Source organism: Gopherus evgoodei, unplaced genomic scaffold (genome assembly GCF_007399415.2).
Source record: "Gopherus evgoodei ecotype Sinaloan lineage unplaced genomic scaffold, rGopEvg1_v1.p scaffold_57_arrow_ctg1, whole genome shotgun sequence".
NCBI classification, from domain to species: domain Eukaryota; kingdom Metazoa; phylum Chordata; order Testudines; family Testudinidae; genus Gopherus; species Gopherus evgoodei.
Window position 1 is genome coordinate 49,338 of NW_022060078.1, and position 18,954 is coordinate 68,291.

At 68.4% G+C, this 18,954-nt stretch overlaps 2 protein-coding genes across 3 annotated transcripts; both read right to left on the minus strand.

Moving 5' to 3' along the window:
• Positions 1-1,147: 1,147 nt before the first annotated feature.
• On the minus strand, positions 1,148-6,301 carry UXT (ubiquitously expressed prefoldin like chaperone). Of its 2 annotated transcripts, none has more exons than XM_030547203.1 (6): positions 5,970-6,301; positions 4,341-4,422; positions 3,864-3,931; positions 3,276-3,383; positions 2,946-3,009; positions 1,148-1,469 (listed from the first exon to the last, which is right to left on the minus strand). In XM_030547203.1, exons 1-6 carry the CDS (start codon positions 6,035-6,037, stop codon positions 1,404-1,406), a joined length of 456 nt encoding a protein of 151 aa, XP_030403063.1. In that variant the 5' UTR covers positions 6,038-6,301; the 3' UTR covers positions 1,148-1,403. The 2 variants fall into 2 exon arrangements, with proteins under 2 accessions (XP_030403063.1, XP_030403062.1); XM_030547202.1 differs by having other exon boundaries at positions 4,341-4,467.
• Positions 6,302-7,288: 987 nt separating this feature from the next.
• Positions 7,289-18,883, minus strand: USP11 (ubiquitin specific peptidase 11). Its single transcript, XM_030547199.1, is given in 21 exon segments — positions 7,289-8,238; positions 8,421-8,509; positions 9,918-10,033; positions 10,548-10,697; positions 10,788-10,900; positions 11,158-11,228; positions 11,416-11,649; positions 12,050-12,144; positions 12,839-12,960; positions 12,962-13,034; positions 13,270-13,364; positions 13,822-13,905; positions 14,355-14,579; positions 14,724-14,882; positions 15,049-15,222; positions 15,522-15,621; positions 15,858-15,919; positions 16,051-16,196; positions 16,311-16,428; positions 17,424-17,533; positions 18,811-18,883. Coding segments are annotated over 20 exon segments (2,421 nt in total). The 5' UTR covers positions 17,493-17,533; positions 18,811-18,883; the 3' UTR covers positions 7,289-8,112.
• Between the last annotated feature and the right edge of the window lie 71 nt (positions 18,884-18,954).

An 18,954-nucleotide genomic window follows, 5' to 3' on the forward strand; every position in this document is an offset into this window, starting at 1 on the left:
GTTACTGGTCCCAGTGGCTGGTCTCTGGCCGGTTACTGGTCCCCAGTGGCTGGTCTCTGGCCGGCTACTGGTCCCAGTGGCTGGTGTCTGGCCGGTTACTGGTCCCCAGTGGCTGGTCTCTGGCCGGCTACTGGTCCCAGTGGCTGGTCTCTGGCCGGTTACTGGTCCCCAGTGGCTGATCCCTGGCCGGTTACTGGTCCCAGTGGCTGATCCCTGGCCGGTTACTGGTCCCCAGTGGCTGATCCCTGGCCGGTTACTGGTCCCCAGTGGCTGGTCCCTGGCTGGTCTCTGGCCAGTTACTGGTCCCCAGTGGCTGGTCTCTGGCCAGTTACTGGTCCCAGTGGCTGGTCCCTGGCTGGTTACTGGTTCCCAGTGGCTGGTCTCTGGCCGGTTACTGGTTCCCAGTGGCTGGTCTCTGGCCGGTTACTGGTCCCCAGTGGCTGGTCCCTGGCTGGTTACTGGTCCCAGTGGCTGGTCCCTGGCCGGTTCTCAGCTCCGCGCCGAGCGGCCCCCCCAGGTGGCCGAGCTCCGCCGCATGCGCCTGCCGGGAAAGTCCCGGGTCCCGCGGCGCCGGCCGGGTGGGGGCCCCGGCCCCGGTAGGGGGCGGCGGCAGGTCCGGAGCCGGGGGCCGCCGTGGCTCGGATCCAGCGAGACGGGGGATGCGGCGGCTGCTGACGGGGCCTGTCACATGCACCAGGGAAAGGGGAGGAGAGAGCGGGGGGGAGGGGAAAGGGAGCGGGGAGGGGCTGGGCCAGGACGCCTGGGTTCTCTCCCCAGCTGGGGGAGCCCAACCCCTCTCCCCCGTCCCCACTACTCCCCTCCCAGAGCCGAGGAGAGAACCCAGGAGTCCGGGCTCCCAGCCCCCTGCCCCCACCAGGCCCCTCTGCCCTCCCAGCGCCAGGGAGAGAACCCAGGAGTCCGGGTTTCCAGCCCCCCTGCCCCAACAGCCCCAACTCCCCTCCCAGAGCCGAGGAGAGAACCCAGGAGTCCGGGCTCCTTGCCCCACACTCAGCTCCCATGGATTCCACCCTCGCTCAGGGGGGCTGGCTGGGGGTCCCAGCTGGAGGCAGAGCAGAGGGGCCGGGGGGGCATGAGGGGGTCCCCGCACCCCCCCACCAGGCCGCCGGAGAACAAAACCAGACACATAGACCCTAGTCAGAGTCTTTATTTTCACAGTTGAAATGAGATGACAGGATGCTGCAGCCAGGGACAGCAGGGGAAACTGAGGCAGCATGAGAGATTGGACTGGCTGGGGAGGTGGGGAACAGAACCAGGGAGAGAACCCAGGAGTCCTGGCCCCCATGGAACAGGGAAACACAGCAGGAGGGGGTGAGGATTCCCCTAGTGCCCCCCTGGGATTCCCTGCCCCCACATCATTGAGCAGAGACCTGGGGGTGGGGGTCCTAGAGGGCGAGGTCTCGTCTGGGGTCCTCAGGCAGGTCCTGGAAGCCTTGGAGCTCCCGCAGGCCCTAGGGGGGAGGGGAGAGAAACGGGGTGTTGGGGGGGAACATCAGAACCCCCAGCCCCCCACCCCACGGTGCCCCCCAGCTCCCGGCCTTGACTGCCAGGGGAGAGCACACCCTGCCCAGCCCCCCTCTCCACTGCCCAGCCCTGACTGCCAGGGGAGAGCACCCCCTCCTCAGCCCCCCACCCCATGGTCCCCCCTGTGCCCAGCCCTGACTGCCAGGGAAGAGCACCCCCTCCCCAACCCCCTGCACTGCCCCATGGTGCCCCCTAGCACCCAGCCCTGATTGCCAGGGGAGAGCACCCCCTGCCTAGCCCCCTGCCCCACAGTGCCCCCCAGCACCCAGCCCTGACTGCCAGGCGAGAGCGCCCCCTCCCTAGCCCCCTGCCCTTCCCCACAGTGCCCCCCAACACCCAGCCCTGATTGCCAGGGGAGAGCACCCCCTGCCTAGCCCCCTGCCCCACAGTGCCCCCCAGCACCCAGCCCTGACTGCCAGGCGAGAGCGCCCCCTCCCTAGCCCCCTGCCCTTCCCCACAGTGCCCCCCAACACCCAGCCCTGACTGCCAGGGGAGAGCGCACCCTGCCCAGCCCCCCTCCCCACTGCCCAGCCCTGACTGCCAGGCGAGAGCGCCCCTGCCCAGCCCCCCACCCCACGGTGCCCCTCAGTGCCCAGCCCTGACTGCCAGGCGAGAGCGCCCCTGCCCAGCCCCCCACCCCATGGTCCCCCCTGTACCCAGCCCTGACTGCCAGGGGAGAGCACCCCCTCCCTAGCCCCCTGCCCTGCCCCACAGTGCCCCCCTGTACCCAGCCCTGACAGCCAGGGGAGAGCACACCCTGCCCAGCCCCCTGCCCTGCCCCACAGTGCCCCCCAGCACCCAGCCCTGACTGCCAGGGGAGAGCACACCCTGCCCAGCCCCCCTCTCCACTGCCCAGCCCTGACTGCCAGGGGAGAGCACACCCTGCCCAGCCCCCCACCCCATGGTTCCCCCTGTGCAGAGCCCTGACTGCCAGGGGAGAGCACCCCCTCCCCAACCCCCTGCACTGCCCCATGGTGCCCCCTAGCACCCAGCCCTGATTGCCAGGGGAGAGCACCCCCTCCCTAGCCCCCTGCCCTGCCCCACAGTGCCCCCCATCACCCAGCCCTGACTGCCAGGCAAGAGCGCCCTCTACCCAGCCCCCCACCCCACGGTGCCCCTCAGTGCCCAGCCCTGACTGCCAGGGGAGAGCACCCCCTCCCCAACCCCCTGCCCTGCCCCATGGTGCCCCCTAGCACCCAGCCCTGACTGCCAGGGGAGAGCACCCCCTCCCTAGCCCCCTGCCCTGCCCCATGGTGCCCCCTAGCACCCAGCCCTGATTGCCAGGGGAGAGCACCCCCTGCAAAGCCCCCTGTCCCGCTCCCCACAGCACAGTGCCCACCCTGCCTGCCCAGGGCAAGCGCCCCCTTCTGGTCTCTCAATCCTGCAACCCCGTCCCCTGTTACCTCCAAGACCATCCGGATATTGGCCTTTATTTTGGCCGAGTCCTTGGTGAGGGATTCGCTGAGCCTGCAAAAGAGACACACCTGACAGGGCAGTGTTAGGGGATGGGAGTCCCCCTTTCCCCTGCATGGACCATGACCAAGGTGGGGCCACCAAGGAATCCAGCCCGCGCCCTGGTTAGCTCCCAGAGTCAGAATGCAGCTGCTCTGGGGTGGGGAAAAACTGGGCAACAGCTCCATATGATGCCGCAGGAGGATGGCTTGCCCAGCTCTGGGGAGGGGCAGCTGGGGACCAGCCCCACGGGGGGGGGGGGGATCGTCTCCCCCACTCACTCGATCAGTAACTTGGTTTTCCTCTCCACGAAGCGCAGCGCCTCTGTCAGCGTCAGCTCCGCGAAGAACCCGTAGCCGAGGGCCACGAAGATCCTGGAGCTGTCAGGCCTGCAACATGAGGAGATTTCGGGGGGGGGGGTCATGCGGTGCAGGTGGTGGAGGCCTCAACCACACTGGTTACCTGGGGGGGCAGCACTGTGGGAGAGCAGAGAGCTGGTGGGGTGTGGGGGGAAGTTTAGGGAACCTGAGGGGGGCAGAGAAGGCTTCTGTGGGGGTGGGGGGAGCAGGATCAGATGCTGGAGTGTAGGGGTGAAGCTCTGGGGGTGGCCACAATCACTGAACTGGGGTAAGGGGACATATGGGGGAGTCAGGGGTTCATGTGGGGTGGAATCAGAGAAGGAGGGGGTCCCAGCGGTGAACTTGGGGTGGGAGGTATGGGGGAGGGACCCAGAGGGTGTTGAGGGATCTGGGGAGGGAATGAAAGAGGGACCCAGAGGGGTGCAGTGGGGGCAGATGTGTAGGGGGGCTCCCAGGGGCCCAGGATCAAGTTGGGGGGCTGAAGGGGGTCCCGGGGGCCCTGGCACTCACACGTCTGCGTTGACAAAGAAGTTATAGCCCAAATCCACCTGCGTCTGCACCGCTCGGCCGTCTGCCTCCTGCCGGGCAGAGAGGGCTCGTCAGCTGTGCCTGGCCAGAGAGCCGCAGCCGCCCCACCCAGCCAGAGCCCGCAGCCCACCCCGAGACCCCACAGCCCCCCCCGTCAGAGAGTGTGCAGGCCCCTGCAACGAGACCACGCAGCCCCCCCAGACAGACACCCCACAGGCCCCCCCCAGCCAGAGAGCCGCAGCCCCCCCACCCAGCCAGAGCCCGCAGCCCCCCCCGAGACCCCACAGCCCCCCCCGTCAGCGAGTGTGCAGGCCCCTGCAACGAGACCACGCAGCCCCCCCAGCCAGACACCCCACAGGCCGCCCCCAGCCAGAGAGCCTGCAGCACCCCCACTGAGACCCCCCCTCACCCAGAGACCCCACAAGAACACCCCAGCCGGGCGGGGGGGGGGGGCATTACCTGCAAACGCTCAATGACCGTCTTTAGCCACATGTGCTGAGTGATCTTCTCGTAAACCTCCTCCCGCTGCTGCTGCACCCGCCTGCCACACAGCACGGGGTGAGGGGCACCGGCCGGGTGGGGGGGGGCTGCGGGGCACCAGCCGGGGGGACCGTGGCAGAAAAGGCAAATGTCCAGGGGGGTGGACGGGGACTGGGGGTGCCCCAAGGGAGACAGACGGGGGGATCCTCCCGCCCATGTGCTCCAAGGTCCGGCACATCTCGCCGGGGGGCAATGGCACAGGAACCCCCCTTGGCTGGCAGAGCTGCAAGGGGCCAGGGCCACTTCAGGCCGGACGGGCCGGTGAGGGGCTGGAGCCGGGTGACGCAAGACACTGGGCGAGATGGGGGCGAGGCCAGGGGGGTAATGGGGGGGTCCCACAGCAGGGGATGCAGGGGGCAAATGGTGAATGCCCAGGGGGCAGGGCCGAGCGGTCTTTGGGTGTGGGGCCAAGCAGAGCCTGGAGGCGGGGCCAGGCAGAGCCTGGGGGCGGGGCTGAATGGTGGGGCGGGGCCAGGCAGAGCCTGGGGACGGGGCTGAATGGTGGGGCGCGGCCAGGCAGAGCCTGGGGGCGGGGCTGAGTGGCCGGGTGGGGCCAGGCAGAGCCTGGGGGCGGGGCTGAATGGTGGGGCGCGGCCAGGCAGAGCCTGGGGGCGGGGCTGAGTGGCCGGGTGGGGCCAGGCAGAGCCTGGGGGCGGGGCTGAGTGGCCGGGTGGGGCCAGGCAGAGCCTGGGGGCGGGGCTGAATGGTGGGGCGCGGCCAGGCAGAGCCTGGGGGCGGGGCTGAGTGGCCGGGTGGGGCCAGGCAGAGCATGGGGGCGGGGCTGAATGGTGGGGCGGGGCCAGGCAGAGCCTGGGGGCGGGGCTGAGTGGCCGGGTGGGGCCAGGCAGAGCCTGGGGGCGGGGCTGAATGGTGGGGCGGGGCCAGGCAGAGCCTGGGGGCGGGGCTGAGTGGCGGGGCGGGGCCAGGCAGAGCCTGGGGGCGGGGCTGAGTGGCGGGGCGGGGCCAGGCAGAGCCTGGGGGCGGGGCTGAGTGGCCGGGTGGGGCCAGGCAGAGCCTGGGGGCGGGGCTGAGTGGCCGGGCGTGGCCAGGCAGAGCCTGGGGGCGGGGCTGAGTGTTGGGGCGGGGCCAGGCAGAGCCTGGGGGCGGGACCAGGAGGTACCGGGGGAGGGGCTTAGTGCCGGGGGAGGGGCGGGGCCATATGGGGACCAGGAAGCTGGACCAGGTGGGGAGAGATGAAGCAATTCAGTGGGGGCGGGGACTGGGGGCGGGACGAGGCAGACCAGGGGGCGGGGCCAGAACCGAGAGTTCGCTGGGGGCGGGGCGAGGCAGGCGGCGGGGCGGGGCCAGAACCGAGAGTTCGCTGGGGGCGGGGCGAGGCAGACCAGGGGGCGGGGCCAGAACCGAGAGTTCGCTGGGGGCGGGGCGAGGCAGGCCAGGGGGCGGGGCCAGAACCGAGAGTTTGCTGGGGGCGGGGCGAGGCAGACCTGGGGGCGGGGCGAAGTGGTCAGTGGGGCCGAGGCCCGGCGGTGACGCGGGGGCGGGGCCAGGACCGCGCTGGGGGCGGGGCCAGGCGGGGGCGGGGCTCACCACAGGTCTCGCTGCAGCACGTCGCTGACGAAGGCCTCGTAGCGCGGCACCTTCTCCGCCGGCCCCATGGCGGGCGCTGCAGGTCCCGCCCCTCAGGGATCAAAGGTCACCGAGTCCCCCCTCCCCCACTCCACTCTCCGCGCGACAGAGCCGCCGGAAATAGACGAGTCCACGGCCACTTCCGGGTGGCAGCCCTTCGCCGGAAGTCATTTGTTACCGCGCGCCTCGAAGTTCCGCCCTGGAAACGGAAGTTGACTCCGCTCCCCCCGTCACTGATTCCGGAAGCGATTCCTGGAGACTTAAGGGCGCGCCGGAAGTACACGCGGTAGCCCCGGCAACGGGGGCCGGAAGCGACGCGCTCGGAACAAGGAAGTGACGCCATCAGACCGGAAGCGGGTCGCAGCAGCGCCGCAGGGCGAGTCCCGCCCCGCCCCGGGAGCGGCTACAGGGGTCCGGGGCTGCAGGTCGGGAGTGAGGGGCACCGACAACCGGGCCCCGCCCCCAGGAGCACGTGCCAGGCCCCCGGACGCCTGGGTTCTTGCCGGGCAGGGGCTGGAGCTCATGGGCCGGGCTGCGGGGAGCCGGGGGCCCGGCCCGAGACCCCGGGGCTGCTTCACACTGGGCCGGAGCGCGGTGCCTCCAGGCGGGGCGAACCCCCCCCCCCGGTCGGGGCCACGGGCCAGTTCCCGGCTGCCCCTGCCCAGAGGCGGCGCAGCTCAGCCCAAGGGCCGCCCGCCCCGGACACTGCTCCACGCGGCTGTTCCCCGCTGCCCCTCCCCAGCAGTGGCTGCAGCTCAGCCCAAGGGCCGCCCGCCCCGGACACTGCTCCACGCGGCTGTTCCCCGCTGCAGCTCAGCCCAAGGGCCGCCCGCCCCGGACACTGCTCCACGCGGCTGTTCCGGCCCCGGACACTGCTCCACGCGGCTGTTCCCGGCTGCAGCTCAGCCCAAGGGCCGCCCGCCCCGGACACTGCTCCACGCGGCTGTTCCGGCCCCGGACACTGCTCCACGCGGCTGTTCCCGGCTGCAGCTCAGCCCAAGGGCCGCCCGCCCCGGACACTGCTCCACGCGGCTGTTCCCGGCTGCCCCTCCCCAGAGGCGGCGCAGCTCAGCCCAAGGGCCGCCCGCCCCGACACTGCTCCACGCAGCTGTTCCCGGCTGCCCCTCCCCAGAGGTGGTCGCCTCTCAGTACCAGATGAGCCGTCCTGTGCATAATCCTGAATTCTCACATGCTGCTGTTTGTTTCGTGACCGACCCCTGGGGGAGCAGGGTCCTAGACCTCAGCACGGGGGGGCAGGTCACAAGGAGCTGGGCATGGCGTGAAAAGGAAGTTCTTTTATATACAAGTTTTGCCACATCCCCAAAAATATTTTTCTTTCCCAAAAAACAAAAATAATCTGCACAAACCCCCAGGGGAGGAGCTACATTTTGCCTCCTAAATGTGTCAGGGTAAGAAAACACCCTATGTGCCAGGTGGGCACGTGCCCCCACCCCACGGGCACCTATGTACAGCCCTGAAAGCACCCGGGGGGGGGGGGTGTTAATCCCTTTGGTGCTGGTGCTTCCTCACTCCCGGGCTCCCAGCAGGAAGGAGGGAGCCCTGCTGGCAGTGGGCCCCCCCCCCCCGCATATGAACACTGAGATAAGTTAAAAAAAATCCACCGGGGGGGGGGAGTTATTGCTCAATACGAGCCAACTGCATACAGGAGCTAGGGGGGCTGAAAGTGCCAAAAGGGGGTGAAAAGGGGGGAGGGGCACAGACTAACGGGGGGAGCAGGACTCACCCCATAGATGCACTGTCCCCTCCTCTTGCCAGGGATAACAGGCAGCATGGGGGGGTCAGACAGCCCCATTGCTTGGGTATTGTCAAGTAAAGCTCAGGGTTTTGGGAGGGGCTCTCCTCAGACGTGCCCTGGGGTGAAAGACATTCCCCCCCTCTGCCCCCCGCTGCAGGATGGTGCCAAGTGCTGTCCCCCTCCCCTGGAAGCTACTGGAGGGGCCAGCCCCCCCATTGGTAGAAGGGAGTCCCCTGAGCTGGTGGGGGGAGCTGCCCCCCAAGTTCACAGGCCTGAGATGTCTTCACAGAGCAAATCTCTGAGGTCAAGGGTGGGAGGAACCCCAGCTCCTCCCCCCCACCTGAGTGGTCAATCCACCTCCATGGAGTCGCTGCAGCAGCCCCCCCCAGCGTCGGGGGGTCTGGGGCAGGGGGTGGTGCCGGGGGGGCAGATCCGGTCCTGGCGCTGGTAGAACAGGACATAGGCGGCTTTCGACTGCAGGAGAAAGGGAGAGCGTCAGACAGAGCAGGGCATGCTGGGAGAACCGCGCCGGAGCAGGGCATGCTGGGAGAACCATGCCCCACGGCGGGGCAGGGGGGTCAGGAGCACCCAGGACTAGATGGGTCTGTGGGTTTGAGTGGGGCAGCAGGGCCTGCTGGGAAGGGGGATGGCCTCACCTCGATCTGAGCCTCAGCCACGGGCGAGACGCTGCTGTCGTCAAAGTAAAACCAGTGGCCGGAGTCCTTGTTCCGGGCGAACGTCGTATCTGAGAGACGAGCAGGGGTGAGACCCTGCGCCCGTGGCGCCCCTCGCTCCCGACCCGCAGCCCCCGGGACCCCCCGAGCTCAGCCGGCGCCCCTCGCTCCCGACCCGCAGCCCCCGGGACCCCCCGAGCTCAGCCGGCGCCCCTCGCTCCCGACCCGCAGCCCCCGGGACCCCCCGAGCTCAGCCGGCGCCCCTCGCTCCCGACCCGCAGCCCCCGGGACCCCCCGAGCTCAGCCGGCGCCCCTCGCTCCCGACCCACAGCCCCCGGGACCTGCCCCAAGCTCAGCCGGCGCCCCTCGCTCCCGACCCGCAGCCCCCGGGACCCCCCGAGCTCAGCCGGCGCCCCTCGCTCCCGACCCGCAGCCCCCGGGACCCCCCGAGCTCAGCCGGCGCCCCTCGCTCCCGACCCGCAGCCCCCGGGACCCGCCCCGAGCTCAGCCGGCGCCCCTCACTCCCGACCCGCAGCCCCCGGGACCCGCCCCGAGCTCAGCCGGCGCCCCTCGCTCCCGACCCGCAGGCCCCGGGACCTGCCCCGAGCTCAGCCGGCGCCCCTCGCTCCCGACCCGCAGCCCCCGGGACCCGCCCCGAGCTCAGCCGGCGCCCCTCGCTCCCGACCCGCAGCCCCTGGGACCCGCCCCGAGCTCAGCCAGTGCCCCTCGCTCCCGACCCGCAGCCCCCAGGACCCCCCGAGCTCAGCCGGCGCCCCTCGCTCCCGACCCGCAGCCCCCGGGACCCGCCCCGAGCTCAGCCGGCGCCCCTCGCTCCCGACCTGCAGCCCCCAGGACCCCCCGAGCTCAGCCAGCGCCCCTCGCTCCCGACCCGCAGCCCCCGGGACCCCCCGAGCTCAGCCAGTGCCCCTCGCTCCCGACCCGCAGCCCCCGGGACCTGCCCCGAGCTCAGCCAGTGCCCCTCGCTCCCGACCCGCAGCCGCTGGGACCCCCTGAGCTCAGCCGGCGCCCCTCGCTCCCGACCCGCAGCCCCCGGGACCCCCTGAGCTCAGCCAGTGCCCCTCGCTCCCGACCCGCAGTCCCCGGGACCCGCCCCGAGCTCAGCCGGCGCCCCTCGCTCCCGACCCGCAGTCCCCGGGACCCGCCCCGAGCTCAGCCGGCGCCCCTCGCTCCCGACCCACAGCCGCTGGGACCCCCTGAGCTCAGCCGGCGCCCCTCGCTCCCGACCCGCAGCCCCCGGGACCCGCCCCGAGCTCAGCCAGCGCCCCTCGCTCCCGACCCGCAGCCGCTGGGACCCCCTGAGCTCAGCCAGCGCCCCTCACTCCCGACCCGCAGCCCCCAGGACCACCTCCAGCTCGGCCGGAGACCCTCACTCCCGACCCGCAGCCCCCGGGACCACCCCCAGCTCGGCCAGCACCCCTCACTCCCGACCCGCAGCCCCCGGGACCACCCCCAGCATACAGTGCCCATCACGCAGGCTCCCGTAGTGGTTGGAGACAGCAATCAGGTCATATTTGTGGGGCGCGGGGGCCACATCCGCCCGGGGCTTTATAATGAAGTCAGAGAAGTCGAGGTCACTGCGAGGAGAGGAGAGGAGTTGAGTTACGGGGGGGTCGGGGGAGGGAACCCTGGTGTCCTGGCCCATCTGCCGCACAGGGGATTCTGTCTGGCTCCATGCAGCCCAGTGAGTGGTCCTCCTTTTTACACTTCCTCTCAACTGTTGTGCGTCGCTATTCGCCAGCTGCCCCGCCCCAGAGGTGGCCACATCTCAGTGCAGGGCAAACAGTCCCCCGTGCGGCGTTATATCCAGCCGTTCCCCAGCTGCCCCGCCCCAGAGATGGCTGCATCTCAGCACCGGACAAACAGTCCCCGTGCAGCGTTATATCCAGCCGTTCCCCAGCTGCCCCACCCCAGAGGTGGCTGCAGCTCAGCGCCGGATGAACAGTCCCTGTACGGTGTTATATCCCACTGTTCCCCAGCTACCCCGCCCCAGAGATGGCTGCATCTCAGCACCGGACAAACAGTCCCCATGCGGCGTTATATCCAGCCTTTCCCCAGCTGCTCCACCCCAGAGCCAGCCGCAGTCCTCACCGGATGGGGAACTCCACAAGCGTGTCGAGCTTCTCGCGGGCGAGCCGGGTGTAGGAGAAGCGCTTGAGATGGATGATGAGCACCTCGGGCAAGGCCCACAGGTCCAGCTTCTTGGTGGCCAGCTGGTGCCGCTTGCAGGTGGGGCAGTACCTGGGGAGGCAGGGGCAGGTTGAGCCCAGGCCCTGGCACACATGAGCCCCCAGCACTGGTGCCCCCTGTCCCCATGGCCTTGGCTCTCACCAGGGGTTCTCCTCCTCCAGCGTCTCCACCGTGGTGAACAGCTCGACGCACTCACGCAGCTTCACCGGCTGCCTCCTCTGCACGTGGCCCATGCACTCATGTTTCACGTAGCCCTGCCGAGGGATGGGGCTGTTAGGTGGGGCCCAGAGCCCCAGCCCACAGCGAGGAGTCCCGTGGGTTAACACTCTGCCCGAGCCCCTCCCCACACCCCATCAGCGAGAAGTCCCACAGCTTACTGCTCTGGCTGAGGTATTCCTGCCCCCTAACCCCGGTCAGAACCTGCAGCGGGGAGTCCCATAGCTTACTGCCCTGCCTGAGCCACCCCCCATCACACCCTGCAGCAGGGAGTCCCGCAGGTTAGCACTCTCACCTCTGCCTCTTCCTCATCGTAGTATCGCTTCTTCATATCCGAGTCCCAGTCGATGGCGATGTAGGGTTGGGCTGGGCGAGGGGAGACACCATGTTACCTGCCCTGCCCCACAGAGCCCCCCGGTGGGGGAGCCCCATCCCTGGCCCCCCGCACCAGCCAGTCTCCACTCTGCCCCTCTGAGCCAGCCAGGCCCTGCCCTGGCACAGGATGGGGGCCAGCACCCTTCAGAGGGAACCGTCCCCGCCCCGCCCCACTCACCATGCAGTGCGAAGCCCTCGCCGGGCAGGGCCGGGCGCTCGCTGGTCCCGTTGGCGTTCACCGGGCGCACGGTAAAGAGCGGCCGTCGGCGCCGGCACTTGCGTTTGCGCCGGTTGGCGGTGGGGGGCAGGGTCGCCTGAGGCGGGGATGGGGTGGGGGGCCCCCCCGAGCCCCCGCTGCTTCCCTCGGCCTGGCTGGCAGGGCCTTCACCCAGCATCTCCTCCTCTTCTTCACCTGGGGGGGGCAGAGCCATGAGCCAGCGTGGCCACAGACCCCTTCTCCCTGCCCCAGACCAGCCCCCCATCCTGGGCACCAGGGGTAGGGCCCCCGCTGCCCATGGCTACAAGCTGGTGTCCCCCAGCAATGCCCCCAAGCCCATCCTGCCCCGCAGCTCCACACACCCCGCATCAGCTTTCCAGGGGAGGGGGCAGCCAGGCTGAGCCATTATTCACCTAGGGTGGGAGGAGGAGAGCAGACAGTCTGGATCAACGCCCCCCCCATGGAATGATGGGCTGGCCCCACAGCTCCGGCCCCAACTGGGGAACCCCTGCCAGCCTCTCTCAGCTCCCTGGGCAGGCAGCCCCCCCTCACTCTCCCCCCCTCCCCAGCCCCCAATGCTCTCCCCCCCCATTACCCTCGCTCAGTCCATTGGCCTGGGGGCCGTACAGATCTTCCTCCTCGCTCTCCTCCTCCTCCTCGGAGCCCGACTCCGGACACCGCACATAGCGCCTGCAAGCAGAGCCGTTGCCTGACCCTAGGGGCCCTGGGGGGGAGACAGGGCACCCCGGCTGTGGGAGGAAGGGCTCCCCGTTTCAGGGGATAGCAGGGGCAAAAGGGCAGTTCTCAGAACTGGTGCAGCAGCAGCCCCTAGAGGAGATCCCAGGGTGGGGGGGGTCAGGGATCAGCAGGGCATGGGGTCCACGGGCAGGGTGTCCCAGGGCAGAGGTCAGGGATCAGCACAGCGTGGGGTCCCCATTGGGGGTTCCCAGGGATCAGCAGGGTGTGGGGTCCTGGGGGACTGGTCCCAGGAATCAGCAGGGGTCAGGGATCAACAGGGCATGAGGTCCTGGGGTGGGGGTCAAGGATCAGCATGTCATGGGGTCCCCGGGGAGGTGGTCCCAGGGGCGGGGGTCAGGAATCAGCAGGACATGGGGTCCCCAGGGGGGTTCCCAGGGTTCAGCAGGACGTGGAGTCCCTGGGCGGGGGGGTTCCAGGGGCAGAGTTATGGGATCAGCAGAGCGTGGGGTTCCCAGGGAGGGGGGTTCCCAGGGGCAGAGGTCAGGGATCAGCAGGGCGTGGGGTCCCGGGGGGGGGTGTCCCAGGGTTCAGCAGGGTGTGGGGTCCCCAGGGGAGGGTCCCAGGGGCAGAGGTCAGGGATCAGCAGGACATGGGGCCCCCGGGGGGGTCCCAGGGGGACACTCACGAGAGTCGTTCCAGCAGCAGGCCGTACAGGGCGTCCCAAGACAGCTGCGCCTGCGGCACGGAGACCAGCAGCGGGTGCCCAAACAGAACCACCCCATAGCCTGGGTCGCCGTCACGGGGGGGGCGCCCGCTCCCTCAGGTACACAGGCAGCACCAGTGCTCCCCCTGGTTCTGCCAGCCCCCCCGCTACTTCATACCTGGGGGGAGACAGCATTGAGACACGGCCCCCCCCACACGGTGCCCCCGCCCCCCCACTGCCCCTCCCAGCGCCCCCCCACCTCACACCTGGGAAGAGAGAACGCTGAGACAGCCCCCCACCCCCTTGTGCCTGGAGCCTCCCCCATGTCTGCCAGCGCCGCCCCCTTGTGCTTGGGGTGGTGCTGCTGACACACGTCCCTCCCGCCCCGCAGGGGACGCTGTCCCGGTGCTCACACGAAGATGTCGTCTCTGTCTAGGATGCAGCTCAGCGCCTCGTCCACCTGGTACAGCTTGTAGAAGCGATGGCTGAACACATCGGCCACCATCATCTAGGGGTGTGGGGGGAGAGACCAGCCCTGAGCACCCCCTGGACCAGGCTGCTGACCCCAGTGGGGACAGGCCCCATTCCCCGCCCCTCTGAGCCAGCCAGTTCCCACCCCAGGGCTGGATGGGAGCTGCCGCCATGGAACAAAATGAGCATTTGGTGTGATATTGTCATGACCCCCATGTGTGCCTCAGTTTCCCTTTGTTCCAAGTCTTGGGTCTGCTGGTGGGGACAAGGTGTGTGTGGGCAGGGGATCAGGGTGGCTAAGGAACCAGCTGGACGCACCCTCCCCCATGGCCATGCAGCACCCCAAAAAGACCCCGTGTAGCCCCTAGGAACCAGCATGGCCAGGGGCCTCCCTGGGGGGCTAGCAGCACCCATCCTGTGGGTCCGCCACAGCCCCTATAGGAGAGGGGCCCCAAGTCCCACCCCCCACCCCAAAGGCCAGGGCGGGTGCTGACCTGCTCAGCCGGGACCCCTGTGTGCTTGGCCAGAGCTAGGCAGAGATCCAGCACTTTGCCAGCCTTGGGCACGACCACTCTGTGCTGTGGGGAGGAGACAGCCAGCGTCAGACACACCCCACAGGGACCCCCAGAGAGACAGAGTCTCGGCCCCCAGCCCCCCACTGTAACTACTTGCTTCAGTTCCCTCCCAGAGCTCAGAATACAACCCAGGAGTCCTGGCTCCCAGCCCCCCTGCTCTAACCACTAGACCCCACTCCCCTCCCACCGCCAGGGATGAAACCCAGGTGTCCTGGCTCCCAGCCCCCCTGCTCTAACCACTAGACACCACTCCCCTCCCACCGCCAGGGATGAAACCCAGGTGTCCTGGCTCCCAGCCCCCCTGCTCTAACCACTAGACACCACTCCCCTCCCACCGCCAGGGATGAAACCCAGGTGTCCTGGCCCCCAGCTCCCCCTGCTCTAATCACCAGACCCCACTCCCATCCCAGCACCAAGGAGAGAACCCAGGAGTCCTGGCTCCCCGCTCAGACCTGCTGGGGCTTGCGGCTGGGGTCCATGTAGACGAAGAACAGCTCCATGGCGCGCTCCTGGCTGACGGGCAGGGGCACGCTGAGGTAGCAGAAGGGGTCGAAGGTGACGGACACCTTGCCGCAGGCCGGGCACACCAGGGTGGATTTGAAAAGGCCGTGGAAGATATCCACGATGATGGAATCATTCCGGCGTTTGTGGTTCCGCCAGGCCTCCTCCGCCACCTCCTGCAGGGCAAAGGGACGGCAGGCTGGGGCGCAGGTCAACCGCCCTGGGGAGGGGCAGCCGGTACCAGCCGACTGGAACGCCTCCCGCCCACGGCTGAGCCCACCGCCCTGCTCCCTGCCCCAGAGCACCCCCTGGCGCCTCACCTCATCCGGCCGCCCGGCCGCATCCCGCAGCTCCACGTATTCCTTGCGCTTGACGCGGTTGAGGTCCTCGTGCAGCCCATCCAGCAGGAAGGACAGCAGCTCCTGCGCGTCGTGCTGCTGGTAGCCCAGGAACTGCGAGGCAAAGTGCCCCACCTTGGTCTGGGGGAGAGCGGCGGTCAGGCCTGGGGGGTCCACCCTGCTCCCCGGGGTCAGCCCCTCCCCTCCCCAGGACACGGGGAAGCGGGGGACGCTGGCAGAGGAGGGAAAAGGGGGAGGGGAACGGAGCATGCGCTGTCCACATCGGAGAGCAAGGGGGGGCCGGTACCTTGAACATGCGCGGTACGATGGCACGGTGGTGGCCGGACCAGGCCTGCTTCACCAGGTCGGCGTAGGCCTCGGCGATCTCGCCCTTCATGCCCAGCGGATTGCTGAAGTTCAGCTCCCCCAGGTAGTGGTTGTTGAGGAAATACTCCGTGAGGGGGGGCACATTGCTGAGACACTGCACGGGGGGGCGGAGCACGGGGGTCAGCGAGGGGGCAACCCCAAAGCCCTGCACCCCCACACAGAACCCAGCTCCACCCTGCTCTAACCACCAGAACCCACTCCCTTCCCAGAACCGCCCACACCCCACCCCTCCCTATAAGGAGCCGACCAGCTCAACCCAGCAGAGGGTGCTGCAGCACACACATGGGTCTGCCGCCCTCTCCTGGAAGGAAGTGGAACTGCAACACTGTGTGTCATGAGCCCCGCGCGGGCCAACCCCAAGGGGGATTCCCCGAGCCCGGGCGCAGAAGCTACCTGGAAGGCCGAGTTCATGAAGCAGGTGTTGCCCAGGTTCGTCAGGCCGCAGACCCCCGGCTGCCCCCTGTACAGCTCCTCGTCCTCCACGGAGTTCCTCCTGCAGAGCAGAGGACACAGACAATGAGGAGGGGCAGCTGGGGAACAGCCACACACAGCACTGCACAGACAGCTCAGAGATGCAACGGTCTCTGGGGCGGGGCAGCTGGGAACCAGCCACACATAACGCCGCACAAGGACGGGTCAGCCAGGCCTGAGATGCAACCATCTCTGGAGTGGGGCACCAGGGTTCTACTGGCACCATTCCACCCCTCCCTGTGAGAAAGGGGCACTCACATGACATGGGGTCGAGAGCTGGGCCAGGTTCCGTCCTTGTTTCGCGTCTCCATTATCACCACCTGGGGTAGATGAAGGGCCGGGGAGTTAGTTAAACCCACCTGCCTGCTCCCTGCAGCACAGCACCCCCCTGACTGCCAGGGCAGAGCACCCTCTGCCCAGCGCCCCACCCCACGGCACCCTCAGCTCCTACCTGCCCCATGCTGAGGCAGGCGTCCAGCACTGTCATGTGGATGTTCCGGAGCCGCTCACAGGATCCGTCCGAGTTCTTCACCCAGAGTCGGGTCTCGTCCTCAGGGGGCACCTCGAACTGGCGCCGGGCTTCCTGGAGCACTGAGTCTGTGGGGACGGGAATGTTAACCCACGGGACTCCCCACTGCAGGGCTCAGATGATGGGAGGCAGTCGAAACACCTGCAGCGGCTCAGCCCCCCACCCCCGGACGCCTGGATTACCGATGGTGTTCACACGGCTGAACTGGGCGGTGACGGGGCTGTCCAGGTCGTTGTGCTGGCAGAGATACAGCTCCACCGGGTACACCTCCACCTTCTGCGTGCTGGGCAGCTCCACCACCTGCCAGTGAGAGACGGGAGCTGTGAGCCGAAAAGGGGGCGCCATCCTGCCCTGGCACCTTGCACACCCTGGCTGCCAGAGGTGGGGCCTGGGCAGAGAGGATCATAGTACCCTATGGACAATGAGCCTGGAAGTTTGGGGGGGGCTCATGGGCTCGGACCTCCGGGCTTCTCTGTGTCCTGGCGCCAGCCCCCAAGCATTCCAACCAGGATCACGCATGCTCCCAGAGGGTGGCACACGACCCTGCCGCCCATGCCTGCCCCCCCAGTGATCTGTGCCCGAGGATGCCCCCTCCCCTCACCTTGCGTTCGATGGGTGGCTGGTCGTGCTCCAGCCCGTACCAGCTCACCAGTTTGTTCCACACGTCCTCAGGCACCAGCACATACTCCTCGGACTCCACCAGCCGCTCCTTCAGCCGGAACGACTCCAGGTCTTGGGGGGCAGGGGACAGGTTAGCCAGCCGCGGCCAGGGTGGTGCCAACAGCCAACTCGCTATTATGGGCTACTAGGATGACTATGTTCTCTAAATAGCCCAAGGAATTCACCTCCGGAACTCACTGCTACAGGACAGCAAACCTTGTTCCCCTGCCAGCGCTGGGTGACAACCCAGACGTACCGGCTCCCAGGCCCACCCTAACCACTAGACTCCACTCCCCTCCCAGACGGGGCTGCCCGGGGGGGAGACAAGTGGGACAATTTGCCCCAGGCCCCGCAGGGACCCCCACGAGAATATAGTACTCTATAGTATTGCAACTTTTTTTTTATAGAAGGGGCCCCCAAAATTGCTTTGCTCCAGGCCTCCTGAATCCTCTGGGTGGCCCTGCTCCCAGAGCCAGGGACAGAACCCAGGAGTCCTGGCTCTCAGCCCCCCCTGCTCTAACCACCAGACCCCACTCTCCTCCCAGAGCCAGGGAGAGAACCCAGGAGTCCTGGCCCCAACCCCCCCTGCTCTAACCACCAGACCCCACTCCCCTCCCAGCCTGGTGGTAGGGTACCTTCGAAGAGTTCGGAGTTGTTGATGTGCCCCGGGAAGGAACTGGAGTTCTGGTCACCCGATTCCACATACTCCTTCCACTGTTGGTACCAGTGATTTTCCAGCAGGTACCTGGGGGGAGATGGACCCAGCTGCAGCTCAGGCCCCCACCCCCGGATGCCTGCACCCCTCCCCAGGGCCACGTCTAGGGCAGAGTTTAATCTCATGCCAATACTCCTCCAACCACCTTGTTCCCTTTTCCCACCTAATCTGCCCTGCCTGCCCCCACCCCCACCATGATTGTCCCCCCAGATCTATCCCAGAGCTGCCTGCCGGAGCCAAGGGTGCAGGGCTCCCGCCAAGGAAGAGTGAACCCAGGTGTCCAGGCCAATCCGTAACCAGAGAGAGTCTTCTCCATCCCAGCTGGGTTCAGGATTCTCTGTTTTTCCTGTACAAAATTGCTATCCCTCATTACGTGCTGCTGTTTGCCCCTGCCCCTGCCCCGCCCCAGAGGTGGCTGCATCTCAGCACCAGGCGAGCCATCTGTGTACACTGTTATGTACAGCAGTTCCCCAGCTGCCCCACCCCCTGAGGTGGCTGCATCACAGCCCTGGGGCAACAATTGTTTGCAGATGAGTCAATGAACTTGTGCTGCCTGGGAAAGTCCAAACTTTGCTTCCCGGGGAGTCCGGGACTAGGACGGGATTTCCCAGTTCTGTGGTGACATGAAGGGACCTATCAGCAATTTCACTCTCTCCCTTGCTAGGACTGTCCCAGGACAGCTCTGCCAGGCCGCAAGCTACTTCCCAGCAGGGATCCTCTATAGGGGAAACATCACATGGGGATGGCTCGGTGCTGAGATGCAGCCACCTCTAGGGTGGGGCAAGTGGGGAACAGCTACACAGCGAGGCTGTGGGACCTCTGAGCAGTGAGCCGGCCAATTAACTGTCCTCGAGGGTAACCTTCGGGGGGGGGGTGAGCGGAGCTGGGTCTGCCCAGGACGCTGGGGTCCACGCCCGACCCTGGGGGAGGAGCCCCAGGGCTGAGAAGGAGGCTGGTCATCGGCCCCCTGCTGCTGCTTGGGGTCACCAGTGGGGGGGAGGGGACAGCCAGCTTCCTCAGGGGCATAAGGCGACCTAGGATAGGAGATTCACCAGCCTCCCCCCCGTCCTCCCTCCCCCACCACCAGCCCCCTCCCCGCAGCCTCCTCCCCTCCCCCACCACCCGCCCCCTCCCCGCAGCCTCCTCCCCTCCCCCACCACCAGCCCCCCTCCCCGCAGCCTCCTCCCCTCCCCCACCACCCGCCCCTTCCCCGCGGCCTCCTCCCCTCCCCCATCACCAGCCCCCTTCCCCCGCGGCCCCTCCCCCCCACTAGCCCCTCAGCCTCCCCCCGGGGCCCCGCCCCTCACCATCGCTCCCCCGCCCGCAGGCCGCGCTGCTCCGCCGCCTCCACCTCGCGCCGCTGGGCCTCGAGCCCCGGGACCCCCCCCGCCGCCGCCGCCATGGCCCGCGCCCCGCCCCCACCCGCCGGCCAGACCGGAAACAGGAAGCGG

Coding starts and splice junctions, on each gene's coding strand:
- UXT (XM_030547202.1), bottom strand. CDS start 6,037: ATGGGGCCGGCGGAGAAGGTGCCGCGCTACGAGGCCTTCGTCAGCGAC. Junction 3,010..3,275: donor AAAACCAAGTTACTGATCGA/GTGAGTGGGGGA, acceptor TCTCTTTTGCAG/GCTCAGCGAATCCCTCACCA. Junction 1,470..2,945: donor ATATCCGGATGGTCTTGGAG/GTAACAGGGGAC, acceptor CCTCCCCCCTAG/GGCCTGCGGGAGCTCCAAGG.